Genomic DNA, 22,975 nt, shown 5'->3' with positions numbered 1-22,975 from the left:
GGCAAAGGCCCAGGTACTTGGAAAAGAAGTAAAGCAGTCAGGACACAAACTGGCATCTATAAGACACTGGCATTGTAGGCTGCAGCTTTACCCACTGTGTCAACACTGGCCCCATATGTATGTGTGTTAGCACACGCATGCATGTACATGCGCACACACACACTGGGGTCTTCAAAAAACTCATGAAATTGCCCATTATGAAGAAACTGCATGAATTTTAACATTTTTACACCAAAAATAAATACCTTTTAATTTCATGTTTAATATAGAAAATGCTAGACATTACTTTGCACATCAAACTAATAACAAGTGTTAACTCAGGAATGAACTGTTTACTAACAATATTTGTGTGATTTTTACTTCATATAATTCTATCTAGAGTGGTCTAAAACAAGGAAACACACGGGTGGGCTCTGTGGCGTAACAAGTTACAGTCTCCTCATCCTATGTGGGAGCAACTGGTTCGAATCTCGGCTACTCCATACTTCTGATTCAGTCTCCTACTGACGCACCTGAGGAGAGGTGCCAGGTCTTGCCACTCACCTGGGAGTTCTGGATACAACTCCTGGCTCCCAGCTTGGGCATGCCCCAGCCCTAGCTTTTGTTGGCATTTGGGGAGTGAACTGGCAGATGGAAGAGCTATCTTTCTCTTTTCTTCCCTCTCTGCTTTTCAAATGAATAGATCTTAAACAAAACCAAGTATCCATTACTGCTGCTTGTAAAAAGCAGGAAATTAAAGCTGAAAGCAGTCCCCAGAGATGACCGAGTCTGGAGGCAATGCCTCACATATCCAAGGCCACAGAAGACAAGAGTCAGAGATTCAGGACTCCTGACGCCAGGCTAGTTTCTACTAGACCCTGCTGTCAGGAAAAGGAATCACTTTCAGGTAATGAGCCTCTTTACTTGCTACCATTGAATATTTATCGCCTCTAATATTTACAATACCTCAAAGATATCTCAGTGAACAAAGCTCAGCGAGAACTTTTCCAAAGCTACAACACCCACCACACCAGGCTGAAAATAACAGTACAAACCACACAACGGACAGTTGGCAGACCAGGCAGTTTTTAGGCACTGCATAACTGCATAAACTGTTTTTCTGAAATTTCAAAGATCTGTATTCACTCAAAGTTTCCAAAAGGGGGAGAAAATATGAGAGGAAAAGAGGAGAGAACAGAAAGAAGTAAGGCCCTGCCCTTGTTCCTTCTGTCAGCTGACTCTGAGAAATGGTGCAAAGAACCCTGAAGCTCTGTCATCTACTCTTCTGTAACGTTAGGCAGGTCATCTCACCACACAGAAAACACATCAGAAAAACACCTTAGTCACATGACTGTGGTGATTTAATGAGTTAGCACCTGTGGCCTGGACAATTCAAAAGCCACATGCCCAGATCACACAGGCCAATCTCTGTCTATATGATAATGTAAAAGACAATCCCCAGAGTTTTCTCATGGAGCATATGGTCCCTCCTCCTGTGCAGTGACAGGGTGTCCATCTGTGGGATGGAGGTCGGGATAATAATTTTGCAATGAGACAAACAAAATTCCAGCTCTGTCATTTACTGCTTATGTGACTTGGGGCTTCACTTTTTAAACCTGTTTTCTTTTCAGCCAACTGAAAACATTAAACACCCATTTTAATGACTACTATGGAGATTAAATAAGGTAAGTACTAAATGGTGATATGGTATGGGCACTCAATGGTAACCAGGAGTATTTTTTGTTCATTTCAGTGAACTTCTAGGATGTTCTAACAGTATGTCCAAGTATCTATAGCAGATGAATTAATGGGGAGTGGGAAACAAAGCTTCCCAGACCCACAATGTCATGCTAAGCAGCCATGGCTGGGAGGGACTGAGAGCTGATGGTCAATGTTCTGGATTGTGGTATTGCACCTTCCCGACTGGAAGACCTTCCAAGGCCATCACAGGATATTAGAGGCCCTGCTATGTCTGCTCCTTATGGGATACAGGGTCCTGGGAAATTAATAAATGTAGAATTTGGCACTAATTTTCTTCCAAGCCTAGTTCAGCCTGAATAAACAAGGAAAATAATGATAAGGCTTTAGATCTAAATGATCACTTATTAAGCCTTTTGCATTCCTTGTTTTTTCATAATACTATGTCAACACAGTCAAAATCCATGAATTATTCTCACTTTACAGATGTGAAAACTACAAATGGGGGCGAGGGATGAGCCTGGTGGTGAAGATGCCTGTCTCCTAGTTGAGTACCTGGTGTGGATTCCTGGCTGTAGTTTATGACCAGCTTTGTTAATTAGCCTGGCAGGAAGCTGTGCTGATGGTTCAAGTGACTGAGTCCCTGGTTTTAGGCACCTAGAAAATGAGACAGTGGGTGGGATAGTCTACTTCTTCTTAAATAAAATTAAATCGATAAAATTGATAAATGAGGAAGCAGCAACTTTTTTTTTAAGTGAATTGAGTAAACCAAGACTAAAGCAACAAAACCACTATACATAGTCTGGCATCATATTTATTTTGTTCTCTGAGAGACTGGGGGCCAGTGGGATGGCTCGGCTGGCTGAGCTTCTATTTGTAAGCGCAGGCATCCAATACGGGCACTGGTTTGTGTCCTGGTTGCTCCATTTCCCATCCAGCTCCCTGCTTATGGCCTGGGAAGTCAGTGGAGCATGGCCCAAAGCCTTGGGCTCCTGTACCTACCCTGGAGACCCAGCTGAGGCTCCTGGCTCCTGATTACCTCAGCTTTAGTCATTGTAGTCATTTGGAGAGTCAGTCAGTAGATAAAAGATCCTCTCCCTCTGTTTCTTGTTCTTTGTAGATCTGCCTTTCCAATAAAAGTGAATAAATCTTTCAGACAGCAAGGCTGGTTGAGTTAAGTCACAACACCCATGGGTGTGCATGAAAGCTGAACTGGATGAGGACTGGGCCGGGCGAGGCTGCAGCAGACGCTGGCACACGCAAAAAAACTAGGGTTGGGGGGTGGTTATCAGGGGTTACCCTTACTAGACCATGGCACCAGCTGGTATGCGTGAGGATCTAGTCTGTGGCGGGCGGGCTGGACTGGGTACAGCACCTGTCAGTTCAAAACTGACCAGGCAGAGGCACCCACTGGTATGTATAGTGGCTGGTGCAGGTGATGGACCAAACATGACCCTATACAGGCTGGCGCACACACAAGAGTCAAGTCTGAGGTTACCCAAGCAAGGTTTCTTGGGGGACTCCCAAACTAGATCGCTGGACTTCAACCTCAGCCACAGGCAAAATCATCACATACATGGTCGGACCTGGGAGTGCATGTATTGGGACTGGGTTTCCTCAGTTGTTGATGTCCAGGTAGTGGACAGCATGCCCAGCTAGCCAGCTCATCCAGGCCAGCAGAGGACGTGCAGCACCTTGTCAGAGGATGCAGAGCAGAACAGGTTTGGTTACTCTGCTGGCCAAGCTTTGCAGCAAGTGTCTGAGTGTGTAGGTATACTGAAGTAGACTTTGTCAGCCAATAAACTTTGCAAATATTTTCTCAACCCTGCTGCAACAAAGGTGACAATGTCTTACAACCATCTAAACCACTCAAGTGACACCCTCAGAACATTCTTCCCCAAATCAGGGTCTCTAAGGTGTCATCAAATGACCATCCCCAACCCCCGGTGCTGATTTAGTTTGACAGCAGGACGTGCTGTCCTTCCACCCCTCTGGCACTGGAGAAAAAACAAACAAACAGACAAAAACTGGCTTCCTTCCTAGCTAGCAAGGAAAAGAAAGACCTAGGTGATGGCTTATTAGAACTCCACCTCCTTGCAAAGGTGAACAAAGACAATCTAACATCCCAGCAGGTGGCATTGCTGAGCTAGAGAACAAATACTCATCTGGAAGCTCGAAGTCCGGGGCCAGGAAGACCAAAAGCCAGAAGAATCGTCTGGATCCTTGTATGAGCGGAAGAGAACAAAAGGCTACAAAATGATCTAGAGGCCTGAGTTCATGACAAATAGGCCAAGGGAGCATGGAAAGGATGCCATTGCTCAAATTAGCTCCAAGGTTTCTCTTCAAAGGCACACACACACTCTTGTCTCTGTAGTGCTAACAAAACAAAAACAAGCACACAAACTGGAATGCGGCATATTAATCCGCTGCCTGGGATGCCCCTATCATCACTGAGTGACTGAAATAAAGTCTTGTATCCACTTTTTTTTTTTTTAAGATTTATTTATTTTTATTGGAAAGGCAGATATACAGAGAAGATCTTCCATCTGATGGTTCACTCCCCAAGTGGCCACAATGGCTGGAGCTGAGCCAATCTGAAGCCACACAGGAGCCACACAGGAGCAGGGTCCAAAGCTTTGGGCTGTCTTCAACTGCTTTCCCAGGCCACAGACAGGGAACTGGATGGGAAGCAGGGCTGCCGATTTAGAACCAGCGCCCGTAAGGAATCCCAGTGCATGCAAGGCAAAGACTTTAGTTGCTATGCTATTGCGCTGGGGCCCTGTATCCACTTCTTAACCAGCTTCCTGCTAGCACGCCTGGCAGTCAGCAGACAGATAACAGCTCAACTGTTCTGAGTCCTGATGGAGTTTCTCATCCAACCTTCAACAAAATAATCTATCAAGTGGGGATAATTATTCCTATATTTTTATGATACAGAAGTATAATCTTAGAGGAGCTGACTGACATGAAGTGACGTGATAGAACCTGAATTTGATTCAGACTGGGTCCTAAAGATGCTCTTTCATTTTTTTATTTATTTTTCTTTTGGAATTTATTTGTTTATTTGAAAAGCTGAGTTTTAAAGGAGAGACAGAAGGGGGGAGGGAAGGAGAGATGGAGAAGTGAGAATCTTCCATTTGTTGGTTCATTCCTAAATGGCTGCAATGATCAGGGTCAAGTAAGGCTGAAGACAGGGGCCAGGAGCTCCATCTGAGTCTTGCATATGAATGGCAGGAGCCTAAGTAGCTGTACCACCCTGCACCACAGGCAGCTGCATCAAAACTGGAGCAGCCAGGATCTCGCCTGGCATCCATATGGGATGCTGGCAACAAAAGCAGGTAGACCAACCTTTTGTGCCAGAGCCAGCCTCATAGCCTTTTCAATTTAACACCCAACAACACCTCCAACCACTAATTTAGCCATAAGTCAGTCAAGCAAACATGTTTTCTTTCTCTCCTTTCCTTTCTCCTCCACAACTTTTTCTTTTTGTTTTTACTAATAAGTAACAGTAACAAAGAGATCTTCCACCCACTGATTCACTCCCCAAACAGCCACAATAGTTACAGCTAGGCTGGAATGAAGCCAGGAGCCAGGGACTCTATCTGGGTTTTCCACATTGGTGGCAAGGAGCTAAGCAATCGGGGCATTTTCTGTTGCCTTCCCAGGCATATCAGCAGGTGGAGTTGTCAGGATACAAACTAGGACTCAGATACAGGATGTCAGTTTTGTAGGCATCAGCTCAACTCGTTGTACCACATATCAACTGCAGACAAGTGTTTATTCTTAGAACTGACTGATATTCAGGAGATGATCAGCCTATCAAACTGATTCAAGGATCAGCTTGGGATATAAGAGGGCGATTCCTGGGTAGAATCTGCCTACAGCATACCTGTTTACCATAGTTTAGAAAGGAAAAAAGCAGAATCAGAAGAGGGGAAAAAGTTTATCAAAAAATTCACAAATATTTACTGATATTTACCACATACAAAGCACTTGGGAGAAATGAAGTAGCACACAGCTCAGGAGATGAGGGAAACACACAGACTCTAAAAATAACTCACACAAACAGGAAGTGCCTAGTAGTGCAAAGCGTGCAGGTGCTACACGGGAGGAAGGGGCAAAGTAAACATTCAGCAGGTGAGCTTGACATTGTCACCTTCAAACCTGAGCCAACTTTAACAAACAAAGCAAATAGTGTCTAACAGCCCTATAGTACACACATTCAAAAAATACTGAGTACCTAACATCATCTGAGAATAACAGAATAACCATTCATTTCTCTCATTTTTTTTAAGATTTATTTTTTTTATTTTTATTACAAAGTCAGATATACTGAGAGGAGGAGAGACAGAGAGGAAGTGGAGCTGCCGGGATTAGAAAGGGCGGCCATACGGGATCAAGGCGAGGACCTTAGCCACTAGACCATGCTGCCGAGCCCGATTTGTCTCTTATAATAATGGTTAAGTGAGGTCAGATATTGAGGCTCATGACTTAAAGGAACAAAACAGCTAAGCAGGAAGGCCGACTAAGATACTGGGTAATCCATGGTAAGTGGTGTGTGACAAACAGCATGCCATCCACATGCGAAATGAATCAACTGAAGACCAAGGAATCAGAGGCTATAATACGCTGTGCTTCAAAGCACAAATATGGTTTTACTGGTAGGGTTGGCAGTGCTGATGGAAGAAGTGAAGTGAGGGCCTTGAGGCCAGAGGGAAAACAACGTAATATAAAACATGAAAGATCTTTCAGGAAGTGGCAAATTGTTCTACATCACTAATGTGCTGCACACTGAATCCTATCCCTTCTCTCGAACTCAAAGACATCATTATATTATAGAATTGTCCTGCATTCTCTATCACTTTTTGTCTCTTTACTGGCTCATTCTTGACAATAACTAAGTCTGCCATCACAGCTTCCACTGCAGGGAAAAGGGAAAAACCCAACCTTCTGAGCAATTGTCCTCAGGCTGCCAGCCCACCATGCCACCGAGACAGTCCTTACCAATGAGCTCGTTTTTCTTTTTCAAGATTTATTATTTTTTATTGGAAAGCCATATTTACAGAGAAGAGAGAGAGAAAGATTTTCTATCTGCTGGTTCACTCCCTAAATGGCTGCAATGGTCAGGAGCCAGGAGCCTACTCTGGGTCTCCCACATGGATACGACTCAAGGTCTCCAGTCACTGGGCCGTCCTCTGCTGCTTTCTCAAGCCACAAGCAGGGAGCTGGATGGGAAGTGGAGCAACCAGGGCACAAACAGGCACCCATCTTGGATCCCAGTGTATTGCAAGGTGAGGATTACCAACTGAGCCATAGCACCGGGCCCATCAATGTTCTCTTGTTGGCTAAATCCTTGGGTTTCACATACTTGATTAAACAGCCTAAATGAACACATTCGTCACCTAACTTCCATCCCATTTTCTCACTTTTTAGCTAACTTTCCTGGTTGCTCCTTTCAGAACATTCTCCTCATTGACTCATTATCTTCATCTTCATTACTTCTAAATGTTGAGAATTTGTGGTTAGTCCTAAAGTTCCTTCCCTTGCCTATAATTACTCTCCAGGTGATCTCATTCATGTGTGCATACATAAAACACCATCTGTTTGTAGATAACCTGTATGTCTTACCCAAGCCTGTCCCTTGAACCCCAAACTACACATCCACTGACCACCCTACAGTCCATTTGGAAATATGATACACAACTCAACTTCAAAGTCCCAATCTCTCCCAAAACTAGTCTCCTCCTAGCTTTTATCTTCATAGACAGCAATTCAAACTAAATTCCTGGTTGTTTCCCATTTCCACACTTAACTTTTTGGGGGGAGGGATGTTTTATTTTTTATTGGAAAGTCAGATACACAGAGAGGAAGAGAGACAGAGAGGAAGATCTTCCATCCATTGATTCACTCCCCAAGTAGCTGCAACGGCCAGAGTTGTGTCGATCCAAAGCCAGGAGCCAGGAGCCTCTTCCGGGTCTCCCACGTGGGTGCAGAGTCCCAAAGCTTTAGGTCGTCCTCAACTGCTTTCCAGGCCACAAGCAGGGAGCTGGATAGGAAGCAGGGCCACTGGGATTAGATCTTACAGTGTGCAAAGCGAGGACTTCAGCCACTAGGCCACCACGCCAGACCTTGTTACACTTAACTTCTACATTCCTTTTCCTCAACTCAAATCTGTATCCACTTGACTCAGAAGCTCCCGGCTCCTGGTTTCAGCTTGGTCCAATCTGAGCTGTTGCAGACATTAGGGGAATGAACAAGCAGATGGAAGATTCTCTCACTTCTTCCTCCTTTTCTTCTAAGTTTACCTTTCAAATACATTGTGTATACACACACAAAAAAACTCTAGATCAAAATAAACACATCCTGGATTTGTAGATAAAAGGTGTGCATTCAAATTGTGTACGTTTGATGAAAAGTGGGGACAGAGTTAATAGGATTTCTTACTCCTTTTGTCCATGCTCCCTTCATTTTTTTTTAAAGATTTATTTTATTGTTATTTGAAAGGCAAAATTACAAAGAAGAGAGACAGAGGTCTTCCATTCACTGGTTCACTTATCAAATGACCAATTCAAAGCTAGGAGCTATTTCCTGGTCTCACATATGAGCACAGGGGCCCAAGCACTTGAGCCATCCTCCACTGCGAAATGGAACAGCCAGGACACAAACCGTCCAACATATGGAATGTTGGCACAGTAGGCAGAGGATTAGCCTATACCACTATGGTGCTGGCCCCACTCTCTTCATTATTATCCACCACCATTAATCAAACCTTATTACTCTGATAGTATTTTAGAGGGCAGAAACTTACTGAGCAAGGAGCTCCAGACAGTACAACAATGGGTTTTACTGTCTGTGTATTCGCACTGTGCTCCAGCTATTATTTGACACATCACATCCCTTCTGTACCCTCAGCCATGCCCTAGTTCCTCAGAGTACGTAGCATCTTCTGCCTGAGAGGATTTGCATAAACGTTTTCTTCGTCCAGAATACAGAAAAAGTGAGACAATAAAATAGCACTATGAAGAAACAGAGCTGAAAACCCAACAGCCTCTGTTTCTGTAAGTCAGAACCTGGGAGGTCTGGCTAAACTTGATTTCCTAACTTTGAATATCCATGAAATCAAATAATCTCCTTGAATGAGTGTCTGCCCTTAACCACCATAAATCTCCGGTTGCTTATCTTTCTCCTTATGCTATTACGTGCTTGACCTTTATTCCACCTGAGCTTTCTATCTCACCTCATCTCCCTTCACACGCACCTACTTAGTTCCACAGTTAGCTCCCAAGCCGACTGTGGATAGGATGGGTGTCCAACTCTGCCATTCTCACAAGCTCCAAATAGCACATCGTAAGTGGGTTTTCACTGGGAAGGAAAGCCAACCTCCTAATGAAATAAAAAGTTTGGAAGGTAAAAGGAAACTAACATCTTCATTTATACCTGTGAATGCAAATGAACACACAGAAAACATCATATGGCTACTAAGGGTAGCTAGTAACAATAATAATTTAAAAAGTGACCTTATGGTCCTGTCAGGCACCTAAAACAATGCTTGAAAGGTATGAGGGGAATAATATATATAAAGTTCATGAAAATCAGAAAAAAATTTCAGTGCAATAAAATTGAAATATATGCGTAGACACACTTTGAAAGGTCATGGAAAATGCATTCACACTGCAAAAACTGCATGGATTTCAGTATTTGGCACTGAAATAAATTCACCTTTTAATTCTACTTCCCACTTTTAGGGAGTATGATTTTTCCACAAAGATTTATTTGTTTGTTTGCTTTTTTTAAAGATTTATTTATTTGTATTTGAAAGGTAGATTTACAGAGAGAACAAGAGAGCAAGATCTTCAATTTACTGGTTTATCTTGAAATGGCGGCAATAGCCAGAGCTGAGATGAGCCAGGAGCCTGCTCTGGGTCTCGCATGTGGGTGCAGGGGTCTGGGACTTTGGGCCATCCTCTGCTGCTTTCCCAGCCTACAAGCAGAGATGGAAAGTGGAGCAGCCAGGACATAAACCAGCACCATATGGGATGCTGGTGCCACTGGGTGGAGGATTAGCCTGCTTAGCCAAGGCATCTGCCCCATAACTGATTTATTTATCTGAAATTTGGAATTACAGAAAGAGAGAGGAGAGACAGATCCTCTATCCACTGGTCCACTCCCCAAATAGCCACAATGAAGCTGTACTAGTCTGAAGGCTTCTTTGAGGCTGGCTTCAGTGGCCTAAGCACATGAACCATCTTCCACTTTTCCAGGCACATTAGCAAGACACTGGATTGGAAGTAGAGCAACCAGGACTCAAACCAGCACCCATATAATGGTCGAGGCATGGAGGAATGAGGGTAGGACATTTTTTCTCTTTTCCTGCTATCTGTTGGAGGGGGTGAAGTGGGGAAGAGGTGGCTGTTCCTTGCTGTCGAACTATATTAGCACCCAAGGAAGGGGGAACAGTCATTTGATATCATCTTAAGATACCCCAATGTGGGGAAGAATATTTCAAGGGTATTACTTGAGTGGTCTTGACAATTCCAAGACATTTTTGGTTTCTTTGCTCCAGGGTTAAGACCTTTTTAAGGTCTATTAGTTGACAAAGTCCACCTTACTGCATCCACACCCAAAAACTTGCTGCAAAGCTTGGCCAGGAGAGCTGACCAACCTTTTTTGATTTCCATCCAATGAGACATTCTATGTCCTCTGCTATCTTCCATGTGCATCTGGGCATGCTGTCTACTACACAAGCATCAGTAACTGAGGAGGCCCAGTCCTGATGAATGAATGTACTCCAAAGACAGACTACATATCCTGTGATTTTCCCTACAGCTGGAGCTTGAGGTCAGCAGACTAATTGGGCAGTCCCCAACAAAACCTCACCTGGGGTAGCCCCACAACTGATTCGTGTGCACCAGCCAGTGTGGGGTCTGGTTCAGTTTGTCACTTGCATCAGCCTGAGCACATGCCAGTGAATAGAGTTGTCTGGCCAGTTCCACCCCCAGCGCCATCTCCCATGTAAACCAATGGGTGCTGTGGCCTAACCTAATCCATCCTGCCACAAACTTAGCTCTTATGCACACCAGTGGGAACTTCAGGCATCTGAAGTGCTATCAACCACTGCAACAAGTATTCATACCACGTTTTCGTTTTAAAAACAAAAACTAGCAAATAAAAGGAAGACAACACTCACTTTCTTTCTTTTTCTAGAAGAATTTTTTGTGGGGTCAGGCTTCTCAAATTCTGATGACTTTGCCTCTTCTTTTTCCTCTTCCTCGTCAGGTATCAGAGAGTATCTGGTCCCACCCGGCTGCATGAAACAATCTTTTGCAAAATGACCTACAGAAGAGGAGTACAACAGGTAGAAGGAATGGAAGTGGTCTCTCCCTAGATACCTGGGAAAGGGCTCACTGGTTCCTAACATTTACATCACAAAGTTCACTAAGGGCAGCTGTTTGAGCAGAGCACATTTCCCATCACCTCACAAGCACACCACTCACACAGAGTCACCCTAGCAGTGGGTTGTGGGGCGAGGAGGAACACAGGGGATTGCAAATGGCGGACAATACAAGAATGAAGCCTTGTGCTGGATTCCATTGGCAATGGGGCCTATTAAGTAATTATTAATTAATATATTTTAATTGGAAAATTCGAGTTCAGAGAGAGAGAAAGAGAGAAAAGAAAAGAGAGAGAAAGAGATTTTCCATCCATTGGTTCATTTCCCAGACGACTGCATTGGCCAGTGTTGGGCTGGTCTGAAGCCTGGAGCCAGGGCCTTCTCCAAGTCTCCCACATGTGAACAGGAGCCCAAGAACTTGAGCCATCCTCTACTGCTTTGTTAGGCCATAAGCAGGGAGCTGGATCAGAAGTGGAGCAGATGGGACTTGAACCAGCACCCATATGGGATGCTGATGCCACATGCAGAAGCTAAGCTTGCTATACCTCCGTGCTAGCCCCCCAATTTATTATTTATTTATTTATTTATTTATTTATTTATTTATTTATTTATTTTTTATTGGAAAGGTAGAGTTACACAAAGGAGAGACTAGGAGAGTAATTTTTTTGAGAGAGTAAGTTTTACACAATTTCAGTTCCTTCCAGATAACAAAAGACATACCCAGAGAGTGGGCTGTGGAGCAGAGGGAGCTGAGCAGCAGGCCATGAGCTAAAGGAAGACAGGTGGCAGAAGTGTGCACTTCACATGGAAGCTAACACACAAGACAGTCACAGCCACCCAGAACTGAACACTCAGATTGTGAGGTCTGGAATGGCCCTTGGATTTCATCACATCCAGTATCCTGCATGTACCCAGACAGAGTTGAGGTGGTTGTTACAGGTCACATAAAAAGTCACCGAACTAAATTTTATCCTGGGTCTCAGGCCTCTATCCTGCATTCTCTGCTGTATCAAAACAAACTTACTGGGCCCAGTGGCGTGGCCTAGCGGTTAAAGTCCTCACCTTGAAAGCCCCGGGATCCCATATGGGCGCCGGTTCTAATCCCGGCAGCTCCACTTCCCATCCAGCTCCCTGCTTGTGGCCTGAGAAAGCAGTCGAGGACGGCCAAATGCATTGGGACCCTGCACCCGCGTGGGAGACCTGGAAGAGGTTCCAGGTTCCTGGCTTCGGATCGGTGCGCATCGGCCCGTTGAGGCTCACTTGGGGAGTGAATCATCGGATGGAAGATCTTCTTCTCTGTCTCTCCTCCTCTCTGTATATCTGACTTTGTAATAAAAATAAATCTTCAAAAAAAAAAAAAAAAAAAAAAAAAACAACTTATCGGGCCCGGTACGATAGCATAGTGGTTAAAACCTCACCTTGAACGTGCCAAAATCCCATATAGGTGCCGGTTCTAATCCCGGCAGCCCCACTTCCCATCCAGCTCCCTGCCTGTGGCCTGGGAAAGCAGTTGAGGACAGCCCAAAGCTTTGGGACTCTGCACCCATGTGGAAGACCTGGAAGAAGCTCCTGGCTGCTGGCTTCGGACTGGTTCAGCTCTAGCATTGTGGCTACACGGGGAATGAACCATCAGACAGGAGATCTTCCTCTCTTTTCTCTTCCTGCCTGTTTATCTGCTTTCCAATAAAAATAAATAAATCTTTATACACAAAACAAAAATCCAACTTGCCTTTGGTCTGCCCTTTATTGACTGGGACAAATTAGACTTCTTACTATTCTTCTCTTCCAGACACAAACTGAAGGTTAGAGAGTCTATCTGCTCTGAGCCTATGATGATGTCAAGAGGCCCTTTAAGAGATGCTATGCTCTATTCACTGGGTTTGACAGAACCTGCGGTGCATCCTGTCTGAGGACACAGATGAGATATGATATAAAAGCTACATGCACTATTGGGTCCACAATTAGATGGAGCCTGGCAAGTGAATACCATGAAAGTTTTTCAACTATCTGGAATGTTCTCACATTCTCCTGAGGAGGTATTCTTTCAATTTTATTTTGCCCTTTCTCCTTCTACATCAATGATAAATAGGGACATAAAACTCCACAACTACAACGAGGACACAAATTTGCACCAGTTCTTACAGAAAAATCAACACAGTGGGACAGGAGCAAAGCCGGGGCCACGGGGAAACAAATTGAGGTCACTCTGAAATGAGATGCTGGCAATCCTTCTCACTGTAGCTCCAACAATGGAAGTCAAGCTGAAAGAGCTTTTTAATATTTTAGTAAGATTAGAGGAAACCTGAGAAAAGAGAGCTACAAACAAGTAACTATCCTCTATTCTACATTACTAAAATGATACCCTATTCAGAACTGTGAAGCTAAAGAGATAAAGATGAGAAACAAAGCGTTTAACCTGGATTTTTAAGGATCTTACTTCCAAGTTACTTAATTTCCACAGAACAGTTAGCATCCTAAGAGATCAAATTTAGAATACTAATCATAATCCAATACTCTGATCCCGTCTGGCACTAATAGGAGTACTTTGCCCAGGCAGGGTGCCAGCTGCAGAGCAGGGAGGAGGAGTGGTGATGGTGATAGAGCAGCTGGCAGGGCCAGCACTCAGAAAAGTAAACAGAAAAAGTTTCAACTTATGAACTCAGACACAGGTCTGACCGAAACAATGGCATGAGCAGGTGAGGTCATCACCAGGCTAAAAACAGGGTGAACTAAGTGAACATGGGGCTGTCTCCTTCATTCAGTCTTCTTCATTCATTCAACTACAAGCACAGGAAGACAGACATGGCAGAGGCTTCCACTTACCTTTACAGCCACACTTCTTGCAGGTAGTGTTGAGAACGGCCTCAAGGGTGATCTTCTGCCCGGTGTAATCCTGGAAGGATCGCCTCCGCCTCTCTTCTTGCCTATAATGAAAAACACACTGACTCTTGGCTCTCCTAAGAGACGCAGCTAAAGAATTTACCAGCTATGTTGCTTTTGGGTTTTATTTTTGGCAGGGAGAAGAGAGAAAGGAGGAAGAGTGTTGTGCAGAATGAGATGAGCAGTAAAAGCAATGATGCGAAATAGTCAGTTTTTAAAATTCAGGACAAGGCTTTGAACCAACAGTCATGAATCAGACTAGTCTCCATCTCACTAATGCAAAGCAGGTGAAGATATAATAAGCATGATACACACCCTATTACCCCTACCAGGTTACTCAGGGATTTTAAAGAACACCAAAGCCTTTCTAGAAAATCAAAGATAAATTTCTTACCTCATCATTCAAGGGCTTTGACCCTAAATCTCTAACCTATTTCTTCAGTCTCCTCTTTACTTACACAGTATGTTGTGTCCAAATAAGATGATCTCACTTCTCCGGCAGCTCCCTCTCCCTGAAGTGCTCTGTTTCACCTCCTTACTCCCACCTTGCCACTCCTATCACTCCTCTCACCCCAGCCAGCATTCATTTCTCTGATCCTATCACCATACATTTTTTCCTAGAATTCCAAACTTCTGACCTAAATTGAGAATGCATAAAGTTTTTGTTCTAAGCGTACAGCCTGCTCATTGTCAGCAGTACTCAGATGAAAAACCAGCATGGCATGAGCGGCTCAGACTCTGGTCACCAGCCTCCCCTCAGCGTAACTGCTATCCTGGCTTCTAGTAGCATAGACTGATTTCAAATATTTTGTAAATCACATAAAATAAAGAGGCCATTAATGTGTATGTGGATTTCTATTGGGAAGTAGAAGAATGTAACTGCTGGATTTTAGGACATCAGCTTTGGGAGATACTATAGTTTTCTATAGAACCTTTGATAATTTACCCTCCTACCAGCAGAATATAAATGCTCCAGTTGTCACAGCTTTTACTTTTTATCTTTTGTACAATACATGGTGCCTGCAAGGTACTCAGAAAAATGTTTAATCATCTAGGAATTTCAAATTGCTCACTAGGTCTCTAAAGTCCAGCAAAAATATTCTGCCAAACTTGTCACACTCCCAGAGAAATGCAGAATAGCTGTACAAAAGCAAAAGAAAACTAATCACCTCATATGTTAGCCAACAGCTGCATGAGACACATAAGCTCATAAGGACAAACATTTTCTATAATCTGTCCTACTCAATGAGCTTGGAACCTTTTTAAAGTTCAGCTCAAAATCACTTCTTTGAAATGTTCCCTGCTACAGCCAGAGTTAATTAACTGCTTTGTTGTGTATTTCCACAGCATTGTACCTTGTCATCATTTTACTTTGTTCAGCTTGTTTGCTTTCACTCTCTGCATCCCATATAAGACCTCCAGAAGTGTACTGTTTATTCTGTTGCCCAGCAGAAAGCAATGATGGAAAAGCTGTAAATCCTAAGTCTAGAGGGCCCAAACATGTGGGTCATGCATTTGAATGGCTATATGTGACTAGTGGCTACCCAACTGTACAGGACAGACAAGCATTTAAATTCTTCAAATGTTAGCTTAACTTAACAGTTCTGGTTTTTGCTCTGGAATAATCTCACTCAAAGGCAAGGAGTCCATTGTCTGGTGTGAATTACGGAAGAGGGTCCTTCCAAAAACTACCTGAGTAACAAAGCCCAAAGCAGCAACCTTGGGACACCACTTGAACAAGTCACAAAAAACTGAATGGCATGCAGGTATCCTTACAGAGCTGAATTTTGAGTGTCTGTAAGTGTAACACACACAGTTATAAGTCAATTTCAATACTTTGTGGATTCTAACATGCTACCAAACAAATCACACTTCCCATCTCTTATTTAACAACCACTCACCCACACATGCCTCTCTTTCTTGTCCTCACTGCTATCAGGCTAGTTCAGGCTTTATCAAGTTGCACCTACAGTACTAACTATTGCACTGATCAGGCTAGGTTGAATATGCCAGCATCAGACGCCAGACCATGGGGCTGCCTGACTCTGCAACGTCCAAATGTAAGCTCAAATAAATCTTTTCTTTCACAATCTCTCAGGTATGTTAGTTAAAGTAATAAAAAAGGACTAATATCCTCCTCTAATCTATCTGATACATACCATCACATTAACTGTTCAGTTTGACTAATGACAGGTAAATGCTAGCACTAACATTAGTAATGGAAGCAAGTATAGGAACGTGGAAGGCTACAGCCCAACAGGAACACACAGGTGCTGCTGCAGCATGAGCTGGCTGGCAGCTCTGTGAAAGCCATGGGTCACTAGGGACATAGGTACGTAAGTCTGGGCCAGTAATGACAGGGAAGACATAACTGCATGTGAAAGTGAACTGCAAAGAAGTCAAAAGAAAACTGAAAGTGAGATACAGAACCATCACGGTGGCATGGGGTTAAAGCCATGCCTGTGACACCAGCATCCCACCTGGGTGCTGCTTTGTGTCCTTGCTTCTTCACTTCTGACCCAGTTACCTGCTAAAGCCTGAGAAACACGCTTAAAGATGGCTGAAGAGCTTGGGCCTCTGCCACCCACATGCACTTCAGCCCGGCCTGGCCCTAGCCCTGGCCCCAGGGACCATCTGGGGAGTAAATCAGTGAATGAAAGATTCTCTTTCCTGCTCTCTCTGTAACTCTTCCAAATAAGTAAATTAAAAACAGCAACAACCTACAATTCTGAAAACAGACATTGAAAGCACCCAAGCCCATCAAGGTTCTCACTGCCCCAGGAGGCAGGAATATGCTAACAATGAAACATGCACTCTTTGAGCTGCAAAGCTTCATTCAACTCCTGCTACGAGATTCACATCTTGAGAATAAGAAGCCTGGGGAAACCCTCCTGAAGGAGGCTGGCACAGTGGGGAAAAGAATCAGGCATACAGAACGGTCTTTTATGGACCAGCATGGTTTGAGTTTAGTGCTATGGCAACAGAATATACGCCCAGATGAACGACGGAAAGTAGGAAGGGGAGGTGTTCCATGCCTGGCAACACATTCAGCTACATGGACATAGCAGACAAGTGACCTCGGGATGGTGAGGCATCTGAGCTCCGTCTGGTCGGCAGTGAAAGAGCCCTGATCTGTTTCAAGACTTGGAGTTCACCTCAGCCTTGTTCCAGAAACTTAAGGGGAGGAAACATCGAACGATTCTTTGGGGCCCATCATTCTCCAATCCAGCTTCCTCTTACGATCATGGCTAAACATGAGGTGGTGACAGCAGGCATGTTTTGGGACCTTTAGTAGCTCTATTTATTCTGCCTGCCACAGCAAACTCACAAAAAACCTAGATTTGAGAAGGGTCTTCAGTTGTATCAGCTCTCTTACTACCTGAACCACTGGCATCTTCAAGATCAAGGAGTCTTCCTAGACAGGAACTCTCCTATAAGCTGGAGTTTCACCACAGGGAAGCCTTTGGTTTACGTACATCCAATCTGAATCAAAACCTGTGGTTGCAGCTACTCTTGTATTGCCAGAATCCTTTTCACTGCAGTTTTTCTGTTTTGTTTTGTTTTGTTTTTCCCTCAAAGCTGGAGTAATTTAAGACTTCTTTTCCAGCCTTGAAAATCATGTGATATTTCAGAAGAAAGGTTTTGTCATTCTGAAGCCACACATTTTCTTAGATTTCACAGTAAAGTCACATTAGAGACCTCTGCAGTTGGAGGGTGTTCTGCCACTTCATTCCCTAAGCAGCCACAACAGCTGGGGCTAAGCTAATCCGAAGCCAGGAGCCAGGAGTCTCTTCCGGATATCCCAGGTGATGCAGGGTTCCAAGGCTTTGGGCTGTCCTCGACTGCTTTTCCAGGCCACGGGCAGGGAACAGGAAGGGAAGTAAAGCAGCCAGGACAGAAACCAGCACCCATATGGGATCCTAGTTTATGCAGGTGAGGATTTAGCCACTAGGCCACTGCACTGGCCCAGAAGCTCCACTTCCAATCTAGCCCATGAAGGATGCTCCAAGTGAGAGATCCAAATGGAGCTCCAGGATCCTGGTTTCAGCTTGTCCCAGCCCCTGCTATTGCACATATTCGGGGAGTACACCAGCAGACATCTCTGTACATCTAACTCTGCCTTTCAAATAAATAAATCAAAGGGAACCAAAGCTGGCACTCTGATAGGGGATGTAGGTATCCCAACTGCTAACCTAACACAAACGTCCACCCTATTACCTACACTTCATAAGGGTGAAGCAGAGGTGCCAAGTAATCTGGTTAGAGTTATATGCTAATCTGAAGCAGGATGAGTCTTTCTCCCTTTCTTTCTTTAAAGAATTTATTTATTTAATGGAAAGACAGATATACAGAGAAGCAGACAAGAGAAAAAAAAAATCTTCCATCCATTGGTTCACTCCCCAAGTAGCTGCAGTGGTGAGAGTTGAGCCAATCCGAAGCCAGGAGACAAAAACTGCTTCTGGGTTTCCCACGCGGGTGCAGGGTCCCAAGGCTTTGGGCCGTCCTCGACTGCTTTCCCAGGCCACAAGCAGGGAGTTGTATGGGAAGTGGAGCAGCCAGGACATGAACCGGCACCCATATGGGATCCCGGCTTATGCAAGGTGAGGATTTAGCCACTAGGCTACCGCACCAGGCCCCCTTTTAAGATTATCTTCTATTTTATTTGAAATGGAGAGAGAGAGAGAGCAAGAAAGAGGTCTTCCATACACTGGTTCATTGTCCAAATGGCCACAGTGGCCAGTAGAACTGAGCTGATCTGAAGCAAGGAGCCAATAACTTCTTCAGAGTATACCAACTGGGGCACAAGGACTTGGGCCAGCCTCCAGTACTTTTCCTGGTGATAAATAAAGGAGGTGAATTGGAAGTGGGGCATCCAATAAACAAATCAGCACCCATATGGGATCCCACTTAGCCTACCATGTCATAACACTCGCCCTCTGATTCTAATCTAACCCTAAAACTAGTAATCATTCCTTGAAACCACGTTCCTCTTAGATGAAGCTACAAAAACAGTTTATAATGAAAGCCACCATTTCAGCCATGTGATTTTCACCCGAAATAGCCTAAACTCAGAGACATGCATAAATCCAGTCCTTTCCCTACTCTTTCTCTGAGAAACAGACTTAGCGCTTTTATCTTACTTGTTGTATATTCCACCACTGGAGGGGTAGCTTTGGGAAATTCTTTAATGAGTCTGTATAGCACAGGATTCTGGAGTAGAAGAGATTTATTATAATTCAATCAACCAATGCCAGACTTAAATAACATTTCCAAAATCTGAGTTATAAGATTCCTACTGTAACTGAAAAGTGTTTTGTCAATAAGCAGCACTACAGATGTCAATATTTAGAGACTCAACTACAGAAATATGAAAGACTGTAAGTCACATGCAACACCTGGAAGCATTACTTGGTAGAAAGGGCATCATTTTCAAAGGCTGAGATCTAGCTTCACACCTCAGAACCACTGAATCTGTTATGTAACCACAGACAAGTTACTTATTACCAAGTACCAAGAAGAAAACAGGAATGGGAAGTAAAGCAGAGATTAATACCCACTTCACAGGTTTTGAAAATTTGATCTGAACGGGGGCCCGGTGGCATGGCCTAGCAGCTTAAGTTCTTGCCTTGAACACCCCAGGATCCCATATGGGCACCGGTTCTAATCCCGGCAGCTCAACTTCCCATCCAACTCCCTGCTTGTGGCCTGGGAAGGCAGTCGAGGACGGCCCAAAGCCTTGGGAGCCTGCACCCACATGGGAGACCCGGAAAAGGTTCCAGGTTCCCGGCTTTGGAATGGCGCAGCACCGGCCGTTGCGCTCACTTGGGGAATGAATCATCGGACAGAAGATCTTCCTCTCTGTCTCTCCTCTCTGTATATCTGACTTTGTAATAAAAATAAATAAAATCTTTAAAAAAATTGATGTATTAATGAAGATAAACTGTCTTTCATAATACCCGATATATATATAGTACATAATCAATAAATATTAGTTCTCTTCCTTGTCAATAAATTCCTTTATACTCAAACTGATTTTTTTTTTTTGCATAACTAGAAACCAAAGTTTCCCTGAAAACAATCATAACATTATCCCACATAAACAGAAATCTTCCATGATACGGGCATGTAAATTCCACTGAAATTATTGATGGCGGTCTCTATTACTTTTTTTTTTTTTTAAGTTGATGTCATGAACAGCCTTTTGTGTTATGAACCAAGCATTGTGATGGCATACACACCTGCTACATCACAAATCTACCACTGTGATACTATAATCAATTGTGATGTCATAAACCACTTTTTTGATATCATGATCAATTGTAATGACAAAAATACCACTGCTTGGGCCAAAACAATATTGTTACACCATAAACCTACCACTGTGTTGTCATTAATCAACCACTGTGTTGTCATAATAAATTTTGAAGTCATAAAAAAAAAGTTCTAACAGAAGTAACAGAGAAAGGCAAGTCACAGCAAAGGTGTTCCTTAACTGACAATGAGGTTATGTCTCAGCACACATACTGTCAGTTACAAATATGCTAAATGAAAATGCATTTATTGCAACTAACATACTGGATCATCATCACTGCTTAACTTAGCCTGCCTTAAATATGCTCAGAACACATTAGCCTACAGCTGGGAAGAAACATTAAACAGCTTATTTTATAATAAAAAGTTAACTATTTCGTATGGCCTGTGGAATAGTGCATTGAAAAAGAAAAAACAGCTGAGTGGGTATGCTTCTTCACCATCAGAAAGTCAAACAATTCTAAGTTGGACCATCTGAATTTATGAATATTTATTGGCTAAGTGGTACAAGGTAAAAACAGAAAGAGATCATAAGCGTAAGAGGAAGTACTCCTATGCCAGGAGATTTACATTTTAGTGCTCTCTTAGAACTATGCGGCAACGTGCTGCCTACATTCTACATCTCTAGAAAGCACAGGTCATAGCAATTTCATAACTTAACAATGTCACAGAGTCTGTAAACTGGCAGAGTCCTCACTCCGGCCTGGTTTACTACAACACTCTATTCTTTAGAAGACAGAGAATTTTAACTTGTCCAAAACCTTTTACCTACTCAATGATAACGTTGTTGGGATCCAGGTCTTTCCCAGTGCCTTGGTTAACAACTTTCATGGAGAGAGACACTTTTACCCTGTCATTTTTCATCTGCAAAAGACAAAGCAAAGTCATCAAAAGCTTAAATCATTTATACTGCTAGTCTGGAATTATCTAAAAATTGAAACTTACATCCACATGGAGCCCTTCAGAGACACAAGCAGAAGCTATGGCAGAAGAATTTAGAAAACGGCTTACATTTCTTTCTTCTGGCTAGTCCTCAGGTCAGAGATCCACAGGACTAAAATGTGTTCTAGAGACCAGATCTCCTTTCGGACAGCTCTCTCAACATGCAGACATGTGAGCTCCATTAGCCTTCCTTGCTTCCCACAGCCCTACTTCACTTCCGCTCTGTGCATCAACATTCTATCTGCCCACTACATTCCAATAGTTCACTTGGCTACTTCCTCTTTCTTTGGGTCTCTGCTCAAACATTGTCTTTTTAAAAAATTCATCTGTGGGCCCGGCGGCATGGCCTAGCAGCTAAAGTCCTCGCCTTGAAAGCCCCGGGATCCCATATGGGCGCTGGTTCTAATCCCGGCAGCTCCACTTCCCATCCAGCTCCCTGCTTGTGGCCTGAGGAAGCAGTCGAGGACGGCCTAGAACACTTGGACCCTGTACCCGCGTGGGAGACCTAGAGGAGGTTCCTGGCTCCTGGCTTCGAATCGGCACGCACCGGCCGTTGTGGCTCACTTGGGGAGTGAAACATCGGACGAAGATCTTCTTCTCTGTCTCTCCTCCTCTCTGTATATCTGACTTTGTAATAAAAATAAATAAATCTTTAAAAAAAAAAGATGTTCAGGGGAATAATATATTAAAAAAAAAATTCATCTGGGACTGGTTTGTATCCTGGATGCTCCACTTCCCTTCCAGCTCCCTGTTTGTGGCCTGGGAAAGCAGTAGAGAATGGCCCAAAGACTTGGGACCCTGCACCCATGTGGGAGACAGAAGAAACTCCTGGCTCCTGGCTTTGGACAGGCACAGCTCTGGACACTGCAGTCACTTGGGGAGTGAATCAATGGATGGAAGATCTTTCTGTTTTTCCTCCTCTCTGTAAATCTGACTTTCCAATAAAAATAAACAAATAAATCTTTTTTTAAAAAATGAGCAATAAAAAAACCTGTCTCCATTCATATTTTATATAAGCTTCATAACTAGGAACATTCATTCATGTCTTGTTAGTGCTCTCTCTCTCTTTTTCTTAAATTTCATTTATTTGAGAGACAGTTATAGAGAGAGAGGAGGGAGAAACAGAGAAAAAGAGCAAACATCCACCCACTGGTTCACTCCCCAAGCAACTGCAGTGGTATGGGGCTGGGCCAGGAAAAGCCAGGAGCTTCATCTAATTCTTCCACATGGGTGCACAGGCCCTAGCACTTGACCCATCTTACTCTGCTTTCCAAAACAGGTTGTAGCGGAACTTGAACTGGCACCCATACGGTTACTAGCGCTACAAGCAGACATTAAATTCTACGTATCTTTTTTGTTCTAGCACAAATTGAAGACCATATAGTAGGTATTCTTTGAAGTTCGTAATAATAAACAGTAAGCACATAGATAATTTTTTCTCTTTTTGGTTCTTTTCTTTGTATCCTCCCTATATTCCATATGGGTAAACTTCACAGAATTAAGTTTGGTAGACATGCACTTACTGCACCACAGTTCTGTAGTTCATATCACTCTGAGTTTGTAGGGCAGACAAAACGATTACATCCAACACAGTTTTAAAAAGAAAGTTATCGAGGCTGGTGCCATGATATAGTAGGCTAAGCCTCTGTCTGCAGGACAAGCACCTCATATGGGTTATAGTACATGTCTCAGATGCTGTACTTCTGGACCAGCTCACTGCTTATGTTCTGGGAAAGCAAAGAAGGTTGGCCACGTCCTTGGATCCCTGCACCC

General features: G+C 43.6%; 1 protein-coding gene across 2 annotated transcripts in view; it reads right to left on the bottom strand.

The window, feature by feature from the left end:
• The window catches only part of ZCCHC17 (zinc finger CCHC-type containing 17), a 53,076-nt gene that overhangs the window by 1,198 nt on the left and 28,903 nt on the right, over window positions 1-22,975 (bottom strand). For both annotated transcript variants that reach the window (XM_004591649.3, XM_058678116.1), the window contains exons 5-7: window positions 21,033-21,124; window positions 13,892-13,992; window positions 10,865-11,010 (exon numbers count right to left, since the gene is read on the bottom strand). In XM_004591649.3, coding sequence (XP_004591706.2) covers window positions 10,865-11,010; window positions 13,892-13,992; window positions 21,033-21,124 — 339 coding nt within the window. The remainder of the gene's footprint in view (window positions 1-10,864; window positions 11,011-13,891; window positions 13,993-21,032; window positions 21,125-22,975) is intronic.

The sequence above is a fragment of the Ochotona princeps genome, chromosome 2 (assembly GCF_030435755.1).
Source record: "Ochotona princeps isolate mOchPri1 chromosome 2, mOchPri1.hap1, whole genome shotgun sequence".
NCBI classification, from domain to species: Eukaryota; Metazoa; Chordata; class Mammalia; order Lagomorpha; family Ochotonidae; genus Ochotona; species Ochotona princeps.
Note: the sequence above shows the minus strand (reverse complement) of the source record. Positions and strands in the feature narration are given on the sequence as shown.